General features: G+C 37.8%; 1 protein-coding gene across 1 annotated transcript in view; it reads right to left on the bottom strand.

Annotated features, from left to right (window-relative positions):
- The window catches only part of ATG10 (autophagy related 10), a 270,613-nt gene that overhangs the window by 229,585 nt on the left and 18,660 nt on the right, over positions 1 to 22,368 (bottom strand). The window contains exon 2 of the mRNA XM_068981433.1: positions 20,672 to 20,791. Within this exon, the coding sequence (XP_068837534.1) occupies positions 20,672 to 20,779 (108 nt within the window). The 5' untranslated portion in view covers positions 20,780 to 20,791. The remainder of the gene's footprint in view (positions 1 to 20,671; positions 20,792 to 22,368) is intronic.

The raw sequence follows: 22,368 nt of genomic DNA, 5'->3' as shown, positions 1-22,368 counted from the left end.
TTATGGTGTTTTCATGGATCCTAATTCATCAATTAAGGGATAAAAGAAGAACATTGGCATTTTTAAAAATTTCTCATATTTTTTCAAATAAAACTTTTTGTCTAATAAAATTCTTCAAAGTGTAGATTTTTTTTTCCAAGAAAGTCAGATATTCAATCATTCATTTAGCAAATATGTTTGTGTATCTACTTTATACCCAGTGATATTCCAGCTGCTTTGGGCATATCAGCAAACAAAGATCTCTGTCCTCATAGATTAAACAGTGGAAGAGAGACATTAAACAATAAACATAATATGTATATCTGTAGCTGATTTGTGCTGATGTGTGGCGGAGGCCAATACAATATTGTAGAGCAGATGTCCTCTAATGGCAGAAAGTAAAGAAGAACTAAAGAACCTCTTGATGAAAGTGAAATAGGAGAGTGAAAAAGTTGGCTTAAAGCTCAACATTCAGAAAACTAAGATCATGTGACATCCAGTCCCATCACTTCATGGGAAATAGATGGGGAAACAGTGGCTGACTTTGTTTTTTGGGGCTCCAAAATCACTGCAGATGGTGACTGCAGCCATGAAATTAAAAGACGCTTACTCCTTGGAAGAAAAGTTATGACCAACCTAGATAGCATATTAAAAAGCAGAGACATTATTTTGTCAGCAAAGGTCCATCTAGTCAAGGCTATGGTTTTTCCAGTAGTCATGTATGGATGTGAGAGTTGGACTAAAAAGAAAGCTGAGCACAGAAGAATTGATGCTTTTGAACTGTGGTGTTGGAGAAGACTCTTGAGAGTCCCTTGGACTGCAAGGAGATCCAATCAGTCCATCCTAAAGGAGATCAGTCCTGGGTGTTCATTGGAAGGACTGATGTTGAAGCTGAAACTCCAGTACTTTGGCCACCTGATGCGAAGAGCTGATTCATTTGAAAAGACCCTGATGCTGGGAAAGATTGAAGGCAGGAGGAGAAGGGGATGACAGAGGATGAGATGGTTGGATGGCATCACCGATTCAGTGGACATGGGTTTAGGTGGACTCCAGCAATTTGTAATGGACAGGGAGGCCTGATGTGTTGTGGTTCCTGGGGTTGCAAAGAGTTGGACATGACTGAGCAACTGAACTGAACTGAACTGTCCTCTAATAATTGTATTTTGTTCTATACTTCTCGAAAAAAGAAAATGAGTCTAAAAAACTAAACTCACTGAAGGAGTTTTAAAAAAAAGTAAGTTACAGAAGGTGACTAATATTACGAGAAAAAGAGTAGAGAAGGATAAGGGAAATCAGGAGTAAGACTGTAGGTGGGGAGACCAAGTAGTTTGAAATGTTGAATAAGGTGGTCAAGGAAGCCTCCGTAAGAAGGTGACATGTGAGCAAACACATGGGATGGGAGGACAGAGAAATGGGAGCAGTTAGTCATATCTGGAAGAAGAATGTTCTAAAAGAAGGCCCAGTAAATTCAGAGACCACCCCCCCAACCCCCACCCTGCCCAGGAGATAGCGTTTTTCTGGTGTGTTTGAGGCACAGCAAGAAAGTCAGTTTGCCTGGATGGTTGTGAATGAAAGGAGGGAAGTTGGAAGTGATGTCAGAAAAGTAAGAGAGTGGGGAAGGAGCAGATCACAAAGTTTACAGGTAACTATAAATGCTTTGGCTTTCACTTAGAATTGAGAAGTGACTGATACAATATGACTCCCATTTTAAACAGGTTATACCATAGGAATACAAGGGTGGAAGCAGGCTGATGGTTAGGTGGTTAGGAATGTAATTCTAGTAAAAGTTGATGCTTCACCAGAGCAGTAGCAGGTGTGTGTGTGTCTCAGTCATTCAGTCATGTCTGACTCTTTGCAATCCCAGGGACTATAGCCCTCCAGGCTCCTCTGTCCATGCAATTCTCCAGGCAAGAATACTGGAGTGGGTACCCATTCCCTTCTCCAGAGGATCTTCCTGACCCAGGAATCAAATCCATGTTTACCAGCGCTGCAGGCAGATTCTTTAATATCCGAGCCACCTGGGAAGTAAGGGAGATAATGAGAAATGGTCTGATTCTAGGTATTTGAAGGTGGAGGCAACAGGATGGGGAATAAGAGAGAAATACAGACGTGAAGGATATCTCCAGTAGATTGAACAACTGAAAAACTGGAATTGCCATCAGTTGAAAGGAGAAAGTCTGGGTGATAGTGGGTGAGCAAGTCTGGGAAGAGACTTATTAGAGTTTAATTTTGGACATGTTGAGACTAAGTGGAGACATCAAAGTAGAAACATCAAGTAAGAAGTTGGCCTTATGAATCTGGAATTCAAGAGAGAAGTCTGGACAAGAGGTACACATTTAGGAGTAATTAACTTTTGTTACAATTTAAATGATGACCTCCAGGGTCATGAGATTAGCCAAACAAGAGAACAGGACCTGAGCACTAATATTATGAGGCTGTGGGAAAAAAGGAGACTGAAAAAGAATGAAGAATAATTTAGGCAGTAAACCAAGAGAGTAAGGATACCAAATGAATATATCAAGGAGAAAAGTATGATCAATCCTTGTCAAATACTACTGAAAGATCAAACAATTTACCAGAGTTTAGCATCAATAAACTTAGAAGTCACTGATGACATTACATAGTAACACTGGACCCAATGATTCATTCTACTAATAAGGAATATTACTTATTAAATGAAATTTCTTATAAAACAAATAGGTTTTTAAATACTAGTCAATGACCCACTGTGAAATGAAATATAATGAAATGTATTTACACAAATAAAAAACCTTGCAGAATTCCATTTATATGATTTTAATTCAATTTTTCAAAAATGCATATAGAGTGCTTACTATGCTAAGCACCAAGGATATAGAAACAAAATTCCTGTAGTTAAGGAGCTTTGAAAGTACCATGGAGAATCAGATACAGATAACCACCATATAAAACCATGCATCAGTTCTATGAAAATACAGAGGAGAAGCAGGAATCTAAGCCAAACTTGGGGTCAGTGCCACCTATCTGCTTAAATTTAATCTCTAAAAAATATTTAGTGATTATGGGCAGAAGACTTAACCAAACAAATCACAAAGGATGGTATGATAAACTAACAAACATATGAAAAGGTGCTCAAATGAACTAGTTTTTAGAAAAACGCAAATTAAAATCACCCTGTGGCCTCAGGAGGCTGGATGCCAAATCTCCAAAAAACAACTTTGAAAGTGTTCAAAATTATTTTTAAAAAATAACCATTTCAGGAATCTGGTAATCAACCAAAGTCAAACACAGTAAGAAGCACTTATTCATGAAACACTGCTGAAATTAGGGTAAGAACAGTGGAACTCTGTGACACTCCTGCCTGGGGCTGCTACTATCCCTCCTCTGTGGTCAGTGGCCAGGGCAAGGGGTCTCCCTAGACTGCAAGCTAGGGCAGCTTCAAGGCTGGAAAGACTCAATTGTTTTGGAGCCAAAGATGAAAATATGCAGTCTAGCAGCATCACCAGCAGAAGTAGCAATCTCAGGAGCAAGTCTGAGGTAGCCGTCCCAGTTGGGACAAGTAGCTTCCCAACAACAAAACCAAAAGGTAACAGGTAGATCCTGGAAAAGAGAGACCAAGAGGGTCTTGAACTCCGCTAACAACCTTGCCTGCCTCCCACCCACATACCTCAAGTAAACCACACTGTCTTCAAGTCCTGGGTTGATGGTGAGGTTGTTCACATGAACAGAGGACATGGGAGAAACTAGAAAGCAGGGCAGAGTATAAACTTGTCTGAAATTTGAATGTGCTCCCCAACCTCCACACAGATCCTTCAGGAAGGGTGGAAGTCTTACTCCATCCATCATGCTCAGGTGTCCCAGCATAACCTCTGTCCACTCCCTGACCCTAAAGCTGTGCATAAATGAATGTTGAGCAAACAAAGCCAGATTCAAAAGAATATATCTTTTCGGGGCATGAGCTGCATATGCTTAGATAAGGAGCCTGAACTATATCCTGAAATAACAAAGCATCACTAAAGGATTTTAACCAGGGAGTAATGGATTGGAATTGTGTTTTATAGACAGATCACTTTGGCAGGGTGGAAGTCAGGTTCGCAGAGTACAAGATCAAAGACAGAAAGCAGAAACAATGGTCTGAGCCAAAACAGCAGCAATGGAAAAGGAGGACAGAGGAGACAGAGGTAAGTCAATGGGAGAGATTTTTAAGTGAATATAATGATCCAAAAGGTCTAGGTATTGAGGAGACAATGAATGTAAAATTCTTCAGTTTTATGGCCTGAGCCACAATGATGGTAGAGCCGTCTACTAAAACAAAGAATTCAACTGAGAAAAGGTTGAAAGATATGAGCTCAAATTTGATTATGTTGAGCTTGAGGTTATAGAACTCTAAAATGTGTGAGATCACTTATGTAACTAAACTTTGCATAAAGGCTAATATTTAGAAAAATAATATTATATATGAAATATGGTATTGTAGTGTCCAAAGACCTGGCTTCTTGCTCCAGTTGTAACTCAAACTTGGGCAAGTCAATTGTTATCTTGGTGCCTAAGTTTATTCATTTATTCAAGTTATCCTGACACAAAATGAAGATAAGAAGACTGCCATATACTTACAAAGTGATGCTGTAAAGCAAGAATACATGTGATTACTGTTAACAGCACACAATTAGTTCTGGAAATTGTCACAAAATGAAGCCATAAATATCAAAAAAGAAACCATATTTTTGCTATGTCAGATGACATGGAAAGCACCAAATCATTATTTTCAAAAGCACTAGATGTAGTAAGACAGTTCATTTAGGTAACCAGTTGCAAAATATATCCAGCAGAATCAGTCTTTAAAGTGAGCATCTATTCTGTTTCTAAAAGGAAAGACAATGTTGCAGATATGTAATCTCACTCTAATATTTTAAATTTAAAACAGCAACCATTAAAATCCCAATTGGGAAACATAGTAACACATGTTTAAGAGAACCTAAATATGAAACCCTACATGTGAAGGAAATTCAGCAAACCAACCACAATTGTATTAGAGTAATGTGATTATTTTATGATTTTTTTTCTATCTCTCCAAACATTAAAGATCAGGGTAATGTTGTCTGTAACTGGAGGCCTAGTCCAAGGCTTTTGAAATAAGCATTTCTGAGTTCAAGCATGAAATTAACTCATAAGAGATCAGAGCAGATGGGCAAATTACCCTAAAAGAGAGAGAACAGCTCCCCAGTCTAACTATAATCAAACAGCAACCAAAAGAGACTGGTCAGTTATGAAAACTCAAAAATAATAAGAAGAAGAAGAAGATCAGTGGAGGAAATACTGGCATTGCCTACTACACTGTTCAAGAAAGAGATTTTTACCCTACGTACTTTAAACAATTTGGCCTCAAATGGTAAGATTATTCCTACTGCAGAGCAAGATGTATGATGCCACTCTTAGATTGTGCCACTAAATGTTTCATACAACTATACATGAGAATTTGTACTCATTCTGTATTCATGCAATTGTGATTTGTTCACCTACAAAACAAAACGAATCATGATGACAGAAGCATTCTGATTCATTTGACAATTCTATTCATTATAAGTTAATAAACTAGATTCTGATATATATATCAATTTATTAATTATATATATAGTTTATTAGCTATATTATATATATGTACTATATATACGGGGCTTCCCTGGTAGCTCAGCAGTAAAGAATCTGCCTGCAATGCAGGAGACACTCATGGGTTCAATCCCTGGGTTGGGAAGATTCCCTAGAGAAGGAAATGACAACCCACTCCAGTATTCTTGCCTGGGAAATCCCATGGATGGAGAAGACTGACGGGCTAGAGTGCATAGGGTCACAAAGAGTGAGCTATGACTGGAGAGACTTAGCATATACACACACACACACACACACACACACACATACATATGTAACTCAGAATATAAATGTTAAAGGATATGTGTGTGTGCGTGTGTGTGTATACATATATTATTTGACATTGCTTGATGTGGATCCCTCTTTGAGAGATAGCTCCATTCCATTCTATCTGAATCTGTGGGTCAGATCCTGAGCTTTATAAATTTACCAATATTAACTCTCTAGGAGGCTTTTTGAAATACACCCTGCCAGTCTGCCCAATGAACCCAAACATCACAGTTAGCCAAAAATGTTATTTTAAGTGTTAGATGTACACAATTACTATCATTGTTTAAATTCAACTGATAAATTTATAAAGTATTACAGCTTTCCTTTCTCTGATACTCTTGATAAGCTTTAAAAATGGTGTTCAAAAATATTTAATTCACAAGTGATACAACCTGTTCTTCTTGAAATGATGCTTAAGATTTACATATGCTTAAATGACAGATCATATCATAACACACAATAAATTATGAATGAAAAATCTAGTGTAACTGACTGTGAGTCAATATTTATTACAAAAACACAGCATGCTGTTCCAAGTGCATTTTTCTCCTAATCTCCAAAGATAAGCTAAAAAAAAAAAAAACTCTACTTCAGTCTAATCAAGAGACTGTGTGAAGGCAATATATCTAATCTTTATCTAGAGACATTTGGGGCCAGAAACAATATTTCAGTAATTCACAGTAGATGACTTGAACAAATACAGCATTATACTAAAACTAATAGCAATAATGGCTCACAACCACCCTAAAAAGGATTAATGCAGGGATATATAAAAAATTAATAAGCTGAAAGAAGAAAAATAAAAGTTAAGCAAAACTAAGTATTTCAAACCAACAAATGCATTTATTTGTTACTCACATAAAAAACTGTGGCTCAGGTGGTAAAGAATCCACCTGCAATGTGGGAGACCTAGGTTCATTTCCTGGGTTAGGAAGATCCCTGGAAAAAGGAAAGGCTACCCACTCCAGTATTCTGGCCTAGAGAATTCAATGGACTGTATAGTCCATGGGGTTGCAAAGAGTCAGACACAAGCGACTTTCACTTCACTTCACATAAAAAAATATTATACTTAAGAAGCCTGTAGGAAATGTCTATTCTTCTCATAAACTTTAAAATTGTCATTAAATTTTAGCAAGGAATCTAAGGATATTGTGTACACAGAGATCAAAAAGTGTAAGTGGGCAATTAATATTTCACCTTTAAAATAAAAATCCTCATTCCAACAGCTCAATGTATAAAAATCACAAAAATTAACAGGTAGGAAAAATAACTGTACTTAAGATATTAATTCTATTGGTTTAGTCACCTAGCTGTGTCTGACACTTTGTGACCCCAGAGATTGCAGCCTACCAGGCTCCTCTGTCCATGGAATTTCCCATGCAAAAATACTGTAGTGGGTTGCCGTTTCCTTCTCCAAGGGATCTTCCTGACGCAGGGATCAAACCCGGGTATCCTGTATTTCAGGTAGTTTCCTGCACTGCAGGCAGATTTCTTTACCAACTAAGCCATAGGAAAGTCCCCATTAATTCCACTATTTACTTTCTAATTTGATTGTGTTTCTGATAGAAATATCCAGGTGGATTTATACAGTATCAGCAAATTTGAGACTGGTGAAAATCTAGTCTTATCAGACATACATTTAATCCTCTTTAATAATGTTGTGCTTCAAAATAAAAGAAGTGAAATCTCTTAACAGAATGAGGCCATATAATTCAAGATGTCATCATTTAACAGAAATTCACCCCCAATCCTCTGTTTAGTTCTCTACTTCTTAACATCCTAACTTAACACTTGTAGAAATAATGGGTGAATTTGGAAGACTTCATGCTAAACAAAATGACAGTCACAGAAAGATAAATACTGTTTGATTCCACTTATGTGATATAACTGCTGCTGGTGCTGTTAAGTCACTTCAGTCGTGTCCGACTCTGTGCGACCCCATAGACGGCAGCCCGCCAGGCTCCCCTGTCCCTGGGATTCTCCAGGCAAGAACACTGGAGTGAGTTGCCTTTCCTTCTCCAATGCATGAAAGTGAAAAGTGAAAGTGAAGTCGCTCAGTCCTGTCTTGACTCTTAGCGACCCCATGGACTGCAGCCCACCAGGCTCCTCCATCCATGGGATTTTCCAGGCAAGAGTACTGGAGTGGGGTGCCATTGCCTTCTCCGATGTGATATAACTACAGTAGTCAAATTCATAGAAAGTAGAAGGATGGTTGCCAGGGGTTAGGGTGGCAGGGAATGAGTAGTTAGTGTTTAATGTGTATAGAGTTTTGATTCTGTAAGATGAAAAGAGTTCAGGAACTTGGTTGCACAGCAATGTGAACTGCACATTGGTCTGCTGAGCTATACACTTAAAAACGGTTAAGATGATAAATTTTATGTCATGTATAGGTATTCTCCTATAATTTTTAAAATAAATAAATATTTCTTGAAATAATATTTTAGGTCTCTAGAGTCTTTTCCTGAGTTCATTCATTAATTTTAATATTAATGATAAATAAATTTAGAGTGTACTTGAAGAATCCATAATTTTAAGACAAACTGGGGGAGGGAAAAAAGAAAGCCAACTTAATTAAATTGAAATATATTATGGCACTTCCTATATGCCACATATGCTTTAAGAGTATGTTCCTGGCTATGAGTTGATAATTATAGGAGTAAGGTGAGAGGTATGTGGAAATTCATTATTCTATGCTCTTTACTTTTGTATACTTAAAATTTTTCATAATAAGACATTAAAAATAAAGGTTCACTTTATTTCACTTTATTCACTTTTAAGGTTCACTTAAAGGTGACTGTTAGTCACTCAGTCATGTCTGACACTTTGTTACCCCATGGACTACAGACCTACAGACTCCTCTGTCCACGGGATTTCCTAGGCAAGAATACTGGAATGGGTAGCCATTCCCTTGGAACCCAGGTCTCCTGCATTGTAAGCAGATTCTTTACCATCTGAAGCACCAATGAAGGTATAATAAAGGTAGCTGTGCAAATAAACAAGGTGTGAAATTCAGCAGGGTAGGAGAATAAATGGGAAGGGTGGGGTGAATTTTCTAGTAAGACAGTGTTAAAGGATGGAATACAGTAAAATATGGAAATATTTTAGAATCTATTTTAAAAATATGAATTTGATGTAATTAGGATATGGTAACGGGCTCTAACAAAATCAATGTGAATTAATCAGAAAGACTACTGAAAAGAAGGAATTAAAAAGAAATTTAAAAATCAGGAATCAAAAAAATTTTAATTTTAAATTTCTAAGAATAAAGTAAAATTTTAAAGTTTTACTCTACATCTACATAAATTAGGAAATAAGTCCTTTAAATAATCAGCTCCTAAGCTGTTAGGAAAATGATCAAAATATTTCTAGTGTGTTGATATGAAATATCAAGATATAATCTAGTACATTTAACTGAAGAGACAGGGATTAATGGGGCAGGGGTGGGGGTAAAGGAGCAGAAGGCTTTTAATTCTTCTTTAAAAATAACATACAAAGTAATCTAGTGTCAATTGTATAAAATCTAATCTCAAGATTAGTAGAATATTTTGTTTTCAGTATCTGAATGGTCTCTTTTCCTGTTTCTGCTATACAAAAGTGAGAGAGTAAGCTGAAAACCTATGGGAAATTATTTTATCAATAACCTGTGAAAAGTGGAATCACAGAACTAATTACTCATATCTAGCAAGTAAAAACACAAAAGAAAAAATTTTAGAAAGCAAGTTGCTTTGAAGTTTTAAACCACCCAAATTCCCAAAAAGGCTACTGAATCTAAGACAAGGGTAAGAACATTAGTAATTACAAATAACATTTAGGGTGAAGAATAAATTGTTATGACATCAAAAGGAAGCACATATGTAACATACATAAAAGAGAGAATAGTACCAAAATCAAACCTATACACACATTACTCATATTCAACATATGTCATGATTTTGCCACATTTGCTTTATCTGTCCCTGGTGTGTTTTTTCTTTGCTAATCTCATCAGTATCATTTTACACCTTAATCATAATCAAATATCCCCAACTGTCCCCCCAAAAAAGTCCTTTTACAGTTGCTTTGTTTGAGTCAGGATCAAAACAAGGTTCACACATTACATTAGGGTATGGTTCTTGAATTTCCATTAATTTAGAGTAGTGCTATTCAAAGTGTGGTCTAAACTGGTGGCAATTCAAGCACTAATTGTAACTTACCAGCCCAAACACTGTTCTCAATCTACAAACTCACTGTTACAGCTCAACAAGATAAATTCAGAAAAGGAAAGTAAGGACTGAGAAACTTTCATAGCAAGCTGACACTGTCAAGACATCCTAGTGCATGGTCAACAGACCCATTTCCTGAATCAGTCTCACCCTCCCATAGTAAGTCTCACATGACCTGAGCTGCACACTAGTGCACACTAGAACAACATGCTGCTTGCTGCCTCAAGGATATTTTAAAGCACAACAAAGGAAAATATACGCAAGGTGAAAAGACAGCCTTCTGAATGGGAGAAAATAATAGCAAATGAAGCAACTGACAAACAACTAATCTCAAAAATATACAAGCAACTTATGCAGCTCATTTCCAGAAAAATAAACGACCCAATCAAAAAATGGGCCAAAGAACTAAATAGACATTTCTCCAAAGAAGACATACGGATGGCTAACAAACACATGAAAAGATGCTCAACATCACTCATTATCAGAGAAATGCAAATCAAAACCACAATGAGGTACCACTTCACACCAGTCAGAATGGCTGCGATCCAAAAATCTGCAAGCAATAAATGCTGGAGAGGGTGTGGAGAAAAGGGAACCCTCCTACACTGTTGGTGGGAATGCAAACTAGTACAGCCACTATGGAGAACAGTGTGGAGATTCCTTAAAAAATTGCAAATAGAACTACCTTATGACCCACCAATCCCACTGCTGGGCATACACACCGAGGAAACTAGAATTGAAAGAGACACATGTACCCCAATGTTCATCGCAGCACTGTTTATAATAGCCAGGACATGGAAACAACCTAGATGTCCATCAGCAGAGGAATGGATAAGAAAGCTTTGGTACATGTACACAATGGAGTATTACTCAGCCATTAAAAAGAATTCATTTGAATCAGTTCTGATGAGATGGATGAAACTGGAGCCGATTATACAGAGTGAAGTAAGCCAGAAAGAAAAACACCAATACAGTATACTAACACATATACATGGAATTTAGAAAGATAGCAATGACGACCCTGTATGCAAGACAGGAGAAAAGACACAGCAGTGTATAATGGACTTTTGGACTCAGAGGGAGAGGGAGAGGGTGGGATGATTTGGGAGAATGGCATTCTATCATGTATACTATCATGTAAGAATTGAATCGCCAGTCTATGTCTGACACAGGATACAGCATGCTTGGGGCTGGTGCATGGGGATGACCCACAGAGATGTTATGGGGTGGGAGGTGGGAGGGGGGTTCATGTTTGGGAACACATGTAAGAATTAAAGATTTTAAAATTAAAAAAAAATATATTATAACATGTAAAAAAAAAAACCCAATAAAACCTGGTTCTTAATTCTAAATAATTACAAATATAATCCTCCTCCTCACTTCTTAACCCTACCAATAACTTTATAAGGAAACTGGGTCAGTTGTCCTTTAGATTTCTAGATTTTTCTATTTGCTTCCCATAGTGTCAATTAACTTGGTCCTCTATCACTTGACTTCCTTGATTGGTTCTATTCAGGTTCATCTTTGGTGGCAAGAATATTTCATAGACTGTGGTCTGTGATACATGTTATAAAACTTCAGAAAGTACATAATATCTGGATACCCTATTTTGGGGCTTTGCTGTTGGCTCAGACGGTAAAGAATCTGCCTGCAATGCAGAAGACCAAGATTTAATCCCTGGGTGGGGAAGATCCCCTGGAAAAGGGAAGGGCAACCCACTCCAATTCTTACCAGAAGAATTCCATGGACAGAGGAGTCTGTTGGGCAACAGTCTATGGGGTCACAAAAAGTCGGACACGACTGAGCAACTAACACTTTCACCCTATTTTCAGCAAAGCTAAGATCGATTACGAGGTCAATCCCTCTTTTGTAAATTCCACATTAACTTTTCATCTAATGTTTTCACCTACTGATTATTACTAATTCCTTTCATTAGGGACTGAAAAGTGGTGATTTTCTAATTGAAGTCAGTTTTCATTCCAATCCCAAAGAAGGGCAACACCAAAGAATGCTCAAACTATTGTACAATTGCACTCATTTCACATGCTAGTAAAGTTATGCTCAAACTCCTTCAAACTAGCATTCAATAGTATGTGAACCAAGAACTTCCAGATGTTCAAGCTGGATTTAGAAAAGACAGAGGAACCAGAGATCAAGTTGCCAACATTTGTTGGATCAAACAGAAAGCAAGAAAATTTCAGAAAAACAACTACTTCTGCTTCATAGACTATGCTAAAGCCTTTGACTGTGTGGATCACAATAAACTGTGGAAAATTCTTAAAAAGATGGGAGTACCAGATCGCCTTGCCTGTCTCCTAAGAAACCTGTATTCAGGTCAAAGAAGTTAACAGAACAGGACATGACTCTAAAATTGGGGAAGAAGTATGACAAGGCTGTATATTGTCATCCTGCTTATTTAACTTATATGCAGAGTACATCATGCAAAATGCCAGGCTGGATGAATCACAAGCTGGAATCAAGGTTGCTGGGAGAAATATCAACAACCTTAGATATGCAGATGATACCACCCTAATGGCAGAAAGTGAAGAAGAACTAAAAAGCCTCTTGATGAAAGTGAAAGAGGAGAGTGAAAAGGCTGGCTTAAAACTCAATATTCTAAAAACTAAGATCATGGCATCTGGCCCATCACTTCATGGCCAATAGAAGTCAGAAAAGCGGAAGTAGTGACACATTTTCTTCTCTTGGGCTGCAAAATCACTGTGGGTGGTGATTGCAGCCATTAAATTAAAAGATGCTTGCTCCTTGGAAGGAAAGCTACGACAAAAAGCTAGACAGCATATTAAAAAGCAGAGACATCATTTTGCCCACAAAGGTCCATCTAGTCAAAACTAAAGTTTTTCCAGTAGTCATGTATGGATGTGATGGTTGGAAAATAAAGACGGCTGAGTGCTGAAGAATTAATGCTTTGGAATCATGGTGCTGGAGAAGACTCCTGAGAGTCCTTCAGACTGCAAGGAGGTGAAACCAATCAATCCTAAAGGAAATCAACCCTGAATATTCATTGGAAGGAATTGATGGTGAAGCTGAGGCTCTAATACTTTGGTCACCCGATGTGAAGAGCAAACTCATTGGAAAAGACCCTGATGCTGGGAAAGATTGAGGGCAGAAGAAGTGGGTGACAGAGGATGAGATGATTAGATAGCATCGCTGACTCAAAAGACATGGATCTGAGCAAACTCAAGAAGATAGTGAAGGACAGGGAAGCCTGTCATACTGCAGTCCCTGGCGTCACAAAGAGTTGGACATGACATAATGATTGAACAACAATTGCCCTTTTTATGTTTATTGGAATTCTGGGGGGGGGGGCACAGAAAATTTTCATTTTTCAAATTAGGCTATTTAGTTACCATGAAATATAGTTCATACAGGACATGCAGGATAAATGCTTATTTCTTTTCCTTTAACCAACAATTTTCAGACCAAGGAGTTGATGCCTTAGATGCTCCCAATGGTGTCCAACGAGTTAAGTTTGGAGTCTGTTCTGCTCCTCCCTGTCTGCCTGTTTCTCCCTCTCTCTCTCTCTGTCTCATCCACTCTTTATCCCCCTTCCTTCTCTAACATTATGAGCTCATGGGTTTTTTAAATATATACAGAAATATCTTCAAGATATAGAGGGCTGGGTTCTAGACTAACACAATAAAGCAAATATCACAATACAGTGAGTCAAATTTTTTTTGGTCTCCCAGTGTATATAAAAGTTATGTTTATACTATACTGTAGACTATTAAGTGAGCAATAGCATTAAGTATAAAAACACAATATATAAACAAAAAATACTTCATTGCTAAAAAATGCTAACCATCATCTAAGCCTTCAGCAAGTCATAATCATTTTGCTGGTGGAGTATCTTGCCTTTATGTTGATGGCTGCTGACTCATGATGGTGGTGGTTGCTGAAGGTTGGGATGGCTGTGGCAGTTTCTTTAAATAAGACAACAATGAAGTCTACCACATCAATTGACTCTTTCACCAATTATTCCTCAGTAGCATGCAATGCTGTCTGATAGCATTTTACCCATTCCCTGGTGGTCCAGTGATATGACTCCATGCTTTCAGGTTCATTACCCAAGTGCAGGATCCTACAAGCTGCACAGTGTGGCCAAAAAAATAAAAATAAAGAAATAAATTGGAGTCTGTCTTCACAAACCCTGCTACTGCTTTAGCAACTAAGTTTATATAATATTCTAAATATTTTGTTGTCAGTTCACAGAATCTTCACCACAAGTAAATTCTATCTCAAGAAACCACTTTATTTGCTCATCCATAAGAAGCAACTCCTCATCTTTTCAAGTTTTATCATAAGACTCCAGCAAGTGAGTCACATCTTCAGGCTCCACTTCTAACTCCAGTTCTCTTGCTATTTCTACCATATCTGCAGTAACTTCCTCTACTGAAGTCTTAAACCCCTCAAAGTCATCCATGAGGATTGGAATGAACTTCTTCCAAATTCCTGTTAATGTTGACATTTTGATTTCTTCCAATGAATCACAAATGTTCTTCATGGCATCTAGAATGGTAAATCCTTTCCAGAAGGCTTTCAGTTGACTTTGACCAGATTCACCCAGAGTCACTATTACAGTCTTATGAAATGTATTTCTTACAAAATGAGACTTGAAAGTTGAAAATACTCCTTGATCCATGGGCCACAGAATGGATGTTGTATTAGTAAGCATAAAAACAATTTTAATCTTGTGTACATCTCCCTCAGAGCTCTTGGGTAACTAGGTATGTAGTCAATGAGCAGTACTATTTTCAATGAATCTTTTTTTCTGAATGGTATGTCTCAACAGTGGGCTTAATATGTTGAGATGCTATAAATAGATGTGCTGTCATCCAGGATTTTTTGATCCAGTTATAGAAAATGGGTAGAGTAGATTTAGCATATCTTAAAGGACCCTAAGATTTGCAGAATGATAAATGAACACTGGCTTCAACTTAAAGTCATTAGCTGCATTGAAGTGAAGTGAAGTCGCTCAGTCGTGTCCGACTCTTGGCGACCCCATGGACCATAGCTTACCAGGCTTCTCCATCCATGGGATTTTCCAGGCAAGGGTACTGGAGTGGGTTGCCATTTCCTTCTTCAGGGGGTCTTCCTGACACAGGAATCGAACCCAGGTCTCTGCATTGCAGGCAGATGCTTTACCCTCTGAGCCACCAGGGAACCAACAAAAGATCCGGTCAGTCTGTTCTCTGAAGCTTTGAAGCCAGGCATTGACTTCTCCTCTCTAGCTATAAAGTCCTAGATGGCATCTTCTTTCAATAGAAGACTGTTTTGTCTACACTGAAAATTTGCTGTTTAGTGTAGTCACCTTCATTAATGACCTTAGGTAGATCTAGATAACCTCCTGCAGCTTCTACATCAACACTTGCTGTTTCACCTTGCACTTTTATGTTATGGAAATAGTTTCTTTCCTGAAACCTCATGAGTGAAACTCTGTCAAGCTTCAAACTTTTCCTCTGCAACTTCCTCACCTTTCTCAGCCTGTAAAGAATTGAAGAGTTAGAGCCTTGCTCTGGATTAGGTTTCAGCTTATGGGAAGTTGTGGCTAGTTTGATCTTCCCAACCACTAAAGCTTCCTCCTTAGAGAAAAGCAGTTTCACTTTCTTACTGTTCATGTCTTCACTGGAGTAGCACATTTGATTTCCTTCAGGAGCTTCTCCTTTGCATCTACAGCTTGGCTAACTGTTTGGTGCAAGAGGCCTAAATTTTGACCTGTCTCAGTTTTTGATATGCCTTCTTCACTAAGCTTAATCATTTCCAGTTTCTGATTTAAAGTGAGGCAATGCTTACTTTCACTTGAACACTTAAAGGCCATTGTAACGTTGTTAATTGGTCTAATTTCAATATTGCAATGTCTCAGGGAATAGGGAGGCCTGAGGAGAGGGACAGAGATAGGGCAATGGCCAGTGAGTGGAGCAGTTAGGACACACACATTTATTAAGTTCACTGTTAACGGGTAGGGTTCATGATACTCCAAAATAATCACAACACTAAAAGCTCACTGATCACAGATCACCATAACAAATATAATAATAATGAAAAAATGTGAAATACTGTGAAGATTATTGAAATGTGACATAGAGACATGAAGTTAGCAGAGGCTGTTGAAAAAATGGCACTGATAGATTTGCTCAACACAGGGTTGCCACAGACCTTCAATTTGTAAAACATACAATATTTAAAAAGTGCAATAAAACAAGGTAACCCTTTAATGGGTTTCAAACAATTGCATTCATTGCTATTTACCATCTTCTGCTCCCCTTTCTTATTGTAGAAAATTCAGAATAATGTATCAGTGCGCTGTGCTGTGCTTAGTTGTGTCCGACTCTTTGCAACCCCATGAACTGTGGCCCTCCCGGCTCCTCTGTCTATGGGGATTCTCCAGGTAAGAATACTGCAGTGGGTTGCCATGCCCTCCTCCAGGGGAATCTTCCCAACCCAGGTCTCCTGTACTGCAGGTGGGTTATTTACCATCTGAGCCACCAGGGAAGCCCAAGAATACTGAATGGGTAGCCTATTCCTTCTCCAGGTGATCTTCCTGACCCAGGAATCAAACCAGGGTCTCTTGCATTGCAGGGGGATTCTTTACCAGCTGAGCTACCAGGTAAGCCCCAATATATCAATACTACAGTATATCATTTTCTGAAAACCTAACTAGAATTTCATTCATAGCATTATTTATCTAACAAAAGACACTGAAAATTTCAATCAACCACCTAAAAATGATAATCATACAATAACTGTCCACATGCCAGAAACTACGCTGAACTTTTAGAATGCAAATCTCATTTAATCCACACAACAACCGTGTTAGGTATTATTGTTATTCCTATTTTATAGGTAAAGAAAATGAAATTCAGCTACATTAAGTACATTGTCTAAAATCCAGCTAGTAGAGGACTACGGTAAAGGAAATAATGGTAGAGCAAGGATTTGTACTCAGGTCTATCTAACTCTGAAGCCTATGATTTTAACCACTATCTTTAATATCTGATACACCATCACGTTAAACAATGGCTCTTAGGAAGAGTGTACCAACCTTCTGAGGGGTTTGGAGATGTTAAGAGTAGGAAAACAAGAAGAGTCCTGACCAAATGCCAATAGAATTAAGTCCCACCAAAAAAACACTGATTTAGAAGCATTCTCCTTAATCTGCATACCTCCAGATAAAAAAACTAGGACATTTTGACTATTTTAAGAAATTTCTTTTAAAAGTTTAAATTATTTATATGTTTCATTTACAGTGCTTTTCTCATGAACTCTGCAGAAATAATGATATTTTGCCTTACCTAAAATGTTGAATTATAACAATTCTCTAAATATTAAAAGATAAAATGGGTGGTACCAAAGTGGTTTATGAACAAACCTGAAAATATGAGTGACAGTATACATACTCTTTAAAGAAGTCTCTTTATATAGGGATAAACAAAATTCTTTTTAAAAACGAGGGGCAAGAAGGGGCAGAGAGAGGCACTAAAAAGTTATATAAGAAACCTTTTGGGGATGATAGATATGCTCACTCTCATGACTGTGGTGAAGGTTCAAGGTCTGTACATACGTCAAAACTTATCAAATTTTACACTTTAAATATGTGTAGCTTATTGTTTGTCAATTATATACCAGTACAACTACTTTTAATATAAAAATTAATTTCTGGAGCATAAAAAGTAAAAGTTTAAGTATTGTTTCCAAACAGTTCCACAAAGCCTGAGATGTAATAAGGATGGAAAGTTTAAAGGAGATAATGAAGTAACCGATTCACAATTTCCTTCTTAAATAGGGTATAGGACTGCAGAAATTAAGTAGCAAAAATACTAACATTTTAAAATACAGTAGAGAAGGATCTCTTTGCCTGGAGTCCTTTATCCCAATTCAGATCAACAGTATGCATTGAGGCAAGGTGAGAAACCAGTCAACACCAGGCAGACACCCAATCCCAGAAGTCACCCACTGGACACACAGAGCCATGGCATGTGGGTTCAGTCCTCACTGTCTTTGAAAAGTATCTTTTTAAATTAGTTGTCAACATTTAAAAATTTAGATATTACTCTAAATCTTTTTTACTTTTCTTGGAAGATTTGGTAAACTCCTGTCCTCAGGCCAAGCACTGTGGTCAGCCATAGGCCCCGACTCAGACAGAGTCCACATTGTCTTGGCCCTAGCAGCTTGACCCAGTTACATTACCCCACCAGGTCTTCACAGACTCTTGAGTTTGCAATCCTTACCTTAAGGCTGTAAAGATTTTCTCTGATGAATGTTTTAGGGCTTTTTTGATAGTATCTATAGGCTCATGCCCACATTAAAGAGAATAGTCCTTAATTAGAGGCGTAATTCTCACTCCAAAGGGTAGGCAGCTTTTCTAACTCAGCAGGGAAGTGGCAGCAAACAAGAAACTAGACTTAGCCATACCCATCCTTGAAGTAGAGGCAAGGCCAAGAATAAAAACAAATCCTGGAAACTACCTCTTATGGCACTACTTTCAACAAATTCAGAGAAGAAACTTCTGACATATAATCCCCTCCCCCCGGAGATCTTCCCCAAAGCCCCCCAACACACAAACATACACACACACACACACACACACACACACACAACTTCCTCTCTAACTTTCCCCTCCCCCACTCTACTAGGTCCCTGAAATGGTACAGGAATCTATTATTCAGCCTCCAGCTTAAGATAAAAGAAGAAAATCTTTTCTTTCTTTTTTTTTAACCTAATGAAAAGGGAAAGTTCCCAAAGTATAATCACACAAATTATTACAGGATAAAATGGGTCAGAAACCTATTCTCATCCAATGAATAAACATCCAACATTTTAACCATTATATATCAGAAGCATTAACATTAAAATCAGGAAGAAGACAAAGAGATCTGTTATTACTATTAACAGTTTTCTACTCAATTCATAAAAATAATGGAGAGAAACATTACAAAGAAGTCAAGAAAAAACTCATTTGTAGATAGCCTCATTCTACTCAGAATACACAACAAAAATTACTGAAAATTTATGAAAATTAGGAGAATTTAGTAAGATGAATGGTTATAAAAGTAATATATAAAAATTAGTAGTTCCTTTATATGTTGATAATAATCATAGAAGAAATAAGATTAGAAATTCAAACATAACAGAAAGCAAAATTATAAAATACTCAGCACCAAAAATAATAAAAGGTGCTATTAAGATCATATTATCCTAGACTGAGAGACACCTTAAGGGTTTATGAACTGTCCCACCATTAACTTAGAGAGTAGGGCTGGAATCTACCACAAGAAATTGACTCTACACTTCTGAACTCTGACATGAACCCCCTGCCAAAGCTTAGCTGACATACCACCCAAGAGGAAATCATGGCTTCTCTCCCCAGTGACAATCTGAAGCTGATCGAGACTTGCATTTCCCTGGCCTCTAGTTCTGAATCATAAGAATCAGCTCAAAAATATTCACATTTCTCAGATTTCATACATGAAACAGAGCTAATCAACAGAGACACAAGATTTCACCACTTTTTCACAAATCAGATAAAACATCAAATAGAAAAAACTTATTCTCTAAAAAAGGGATTTCAAAGACCTCTTAAAGAGCTTTAGGCAGAAAATCTTACTAAATATATGTGTGGAAATTAATGAGTATATAGACTTTTTACGTTGCTATTAATATTACTAAATAGAACCAAAAGAAAGAATGTTTTGGAATTGTGTTTATATTATTAAGAAATTCCCAAAGATACAGTCCTCCAAAGCTATGGTTGTTCGAGTGGTCATGTATGGATGTGAGAGCTGGACTATAAAGAAAGCTGAGCACCAAAGAGCTGATGCTTTTGAACTGTAGTGTTGGAAAAGACTCTTGAGAGTCTCTTGGACTGCAAGGAAATGAAACCAGTCAATCCTAAAGGAAATCAGTCCTGAATATTCATTGGAAGGACTGATGCTAAAGCTGAAACTCCAATACGTTGGCCACCTGACGCAAAGAACTGACTCATTGATGCTGGGAAAGATTGAAGCGGGAGGAGAAGGGGATGACAGAGGATGAGATGGTTGGATGGCATCACTGACTCAATGGACATGAGTTTGAGTAAGCTCCAGGAGTTGGTGATGGACAGGGAAGCCTGGAGTGCTGCAGTCCATGGGGTCGCAAAGAGCTGGACACAACTGAACAACTGAACTGAACTGAACAGTCCTCCATAATTCAGAATTTGTGATTATTTGACCATGGTTTGATGTCTGGATTATCTTTTCACTCTATGGACAAAAGTAGTTTCTAAAGAAAATATAATAGTATAAACAAATGGTTTGAAGCACCACAGAAGCATCTGTTTACATTTAGATAATTAATATGCTAAGCACTCTTATCTATTAAATTAAAGCAGGTCACCTAAGGACTTTTCTAGAAAATACTTCATTAGCCTAATTATAATGAGTATATATAGCTAAAGTAATAAAACGGACATCTGTTTTAAAACATTCAATTTAAGCCTTTTACTAAATCAAACTAGCTTTCATACATTACTTTCAATTACTCAGGTTTTAAGTGGAGAAAAAGAAAAACTTCTATCGAAATAAAAAATAAAATCTTACCTTTGAAGCTCTCCATTCCCAACCATCACCTATCTTCTGTGAATGTTTAATGAATTCTGCACAATAATGCTGGAATGTTTTTTCTCCAAAGAACTCATCTTCTTCCATACTAAATGAGAACTGAAATATAAAAACTAAGTATTAACATCAGCTGTGGAATGAATACAGAAAGGAATTCTGCTAATTCATGTATTTCTTTAAACAAACCAAAATTTGGCATGTACGTTGGAAAATAATCCCAGAACCATTCCAAAAAAAAAAACCAAAAACAGTGTTTTGTTTCCATCTTTCTCTCCCTATCTCCATCTTTTAATCAGGAAGAAAATCCGATCAACATGAAAACTCAAAACCTAGTTTTTGAGTTGTAACAAATACCTATCTATGGTTCAAAAAGTCTAGTTTGTCCATAAATTTAGTTTCAAGTGTTTATATTATTTCCCTTCTAAGTTAATGCTTCCAAACAACCTCCTCAGATTTCCTTCTCTATCTCCCACCTTCAGTTCAGTTCAGTTCAGTCGCTCAGTCGTGTCCGACTCTTTGCATTCCTGTGAATCACAGCATGCCAGGCCTCCCTGTCCATTACCATCTCCCAGAGTTCACTCAGACTCGCATCCATCGAGTCATTGATGCCATCCAGCCATCTCATCCTCTGTCGTCCCCTTCTCCTCCTGCCCCCAATCCCTCCCAGCATCAGAGTCTTTTCCAATGAGTCAACTCTTTGCATGAGGTGGCCAAAGTACTGGAGCCTCAGCTTTAGCATCAGTCCTTCCAAAGAAATCCCAGGGCTGATCTCCTTCAGAACGGACTGGTTGGATCTCTTTGCAGTCCAAGGGACTCTCAAGAGTCTTCTCCAACACCACACTTCAAAAGCAGCAATTCTTCGGCGCTCAGCCTTCTTCACAGTCCAATTCTCACACCCATACATGACCACAGGAAAAACCATAGCCTTGACTAGACAGACCTTAGTCGGCAAAGTAATGTCTCTGCTCTTGAATATACTATCTAGGTTGGTCATAACTTTTCTTCCAAGGAGTAAGCCTCTTTTAATTTCATGGCTGCAGTCACCATCTGCAGTGATTTTGGAGCCCCCAAAAATAAAGTCTGACACTGTTTCCACTGTTTCCCCATCTATTTCCCATGAAGTGATGGGACAATATGTCATGATTTCATTTTCTGAATGTTGGGCTTCAGGCCAACTTTTTCACTCTCCACTTTCACTTTCATCAAGAGGCTTTTTAGTTTCTCTTCACTTTCTGCCTTAAGGGTGGTATTATCTGCATATCGGAGGTTATTGATATTTCTCCTGGCAATCTTGATTCCAGCTGGTGTTTCTTCCAGTCCAGCGTTTCTCATGATGTACTCTGCATATAAGTTAAATAAGCAGGGTGACAATATACAGCCTTGACGCACTCCTTTACCTATTTGGAACCAGTCTGTTGTTCCATGTCCAGTTCTAACTGTTGCTTCCTGACCTGCATACAGAGGCAGGTCAGGTGGTCTGGTATTCCCATCTCTCTCAGAATTTTCCACAGTTTATTGTGATCCACATAGTCAAAGGCTTTGGCATAGGCAATAAAGCAGAAATAGATGTTTTTCTGAAACTCTCTTGCTTTTTCCATGATCCAGCGGATGTTGGCAATTTGATCTCTGGTTCCTCTGCCTTTTCTAAAACCAGCTTGAACAAATGGAAGTTCACG

This window comes from Capricornis sumatraensis, chromosome 9, assembly GCF_032405125.1.
Source record: "Capricornis sumatraensis isolate serow.1 chromosome 9, serow.2, whole genome shotgun sequence".
Taxonomy (NCBI): Eukaryota; Metazoa; Chordata; class Mammalia; order Artiodactyla; family Bovidae; genus Capricornis; species Capricornis sumatraensis.
The sequence above is the reverse complement of the archived record's forward strand: the minus strand, read 5'-3'. Positions and strand labels throughout refer to the sequence as shown.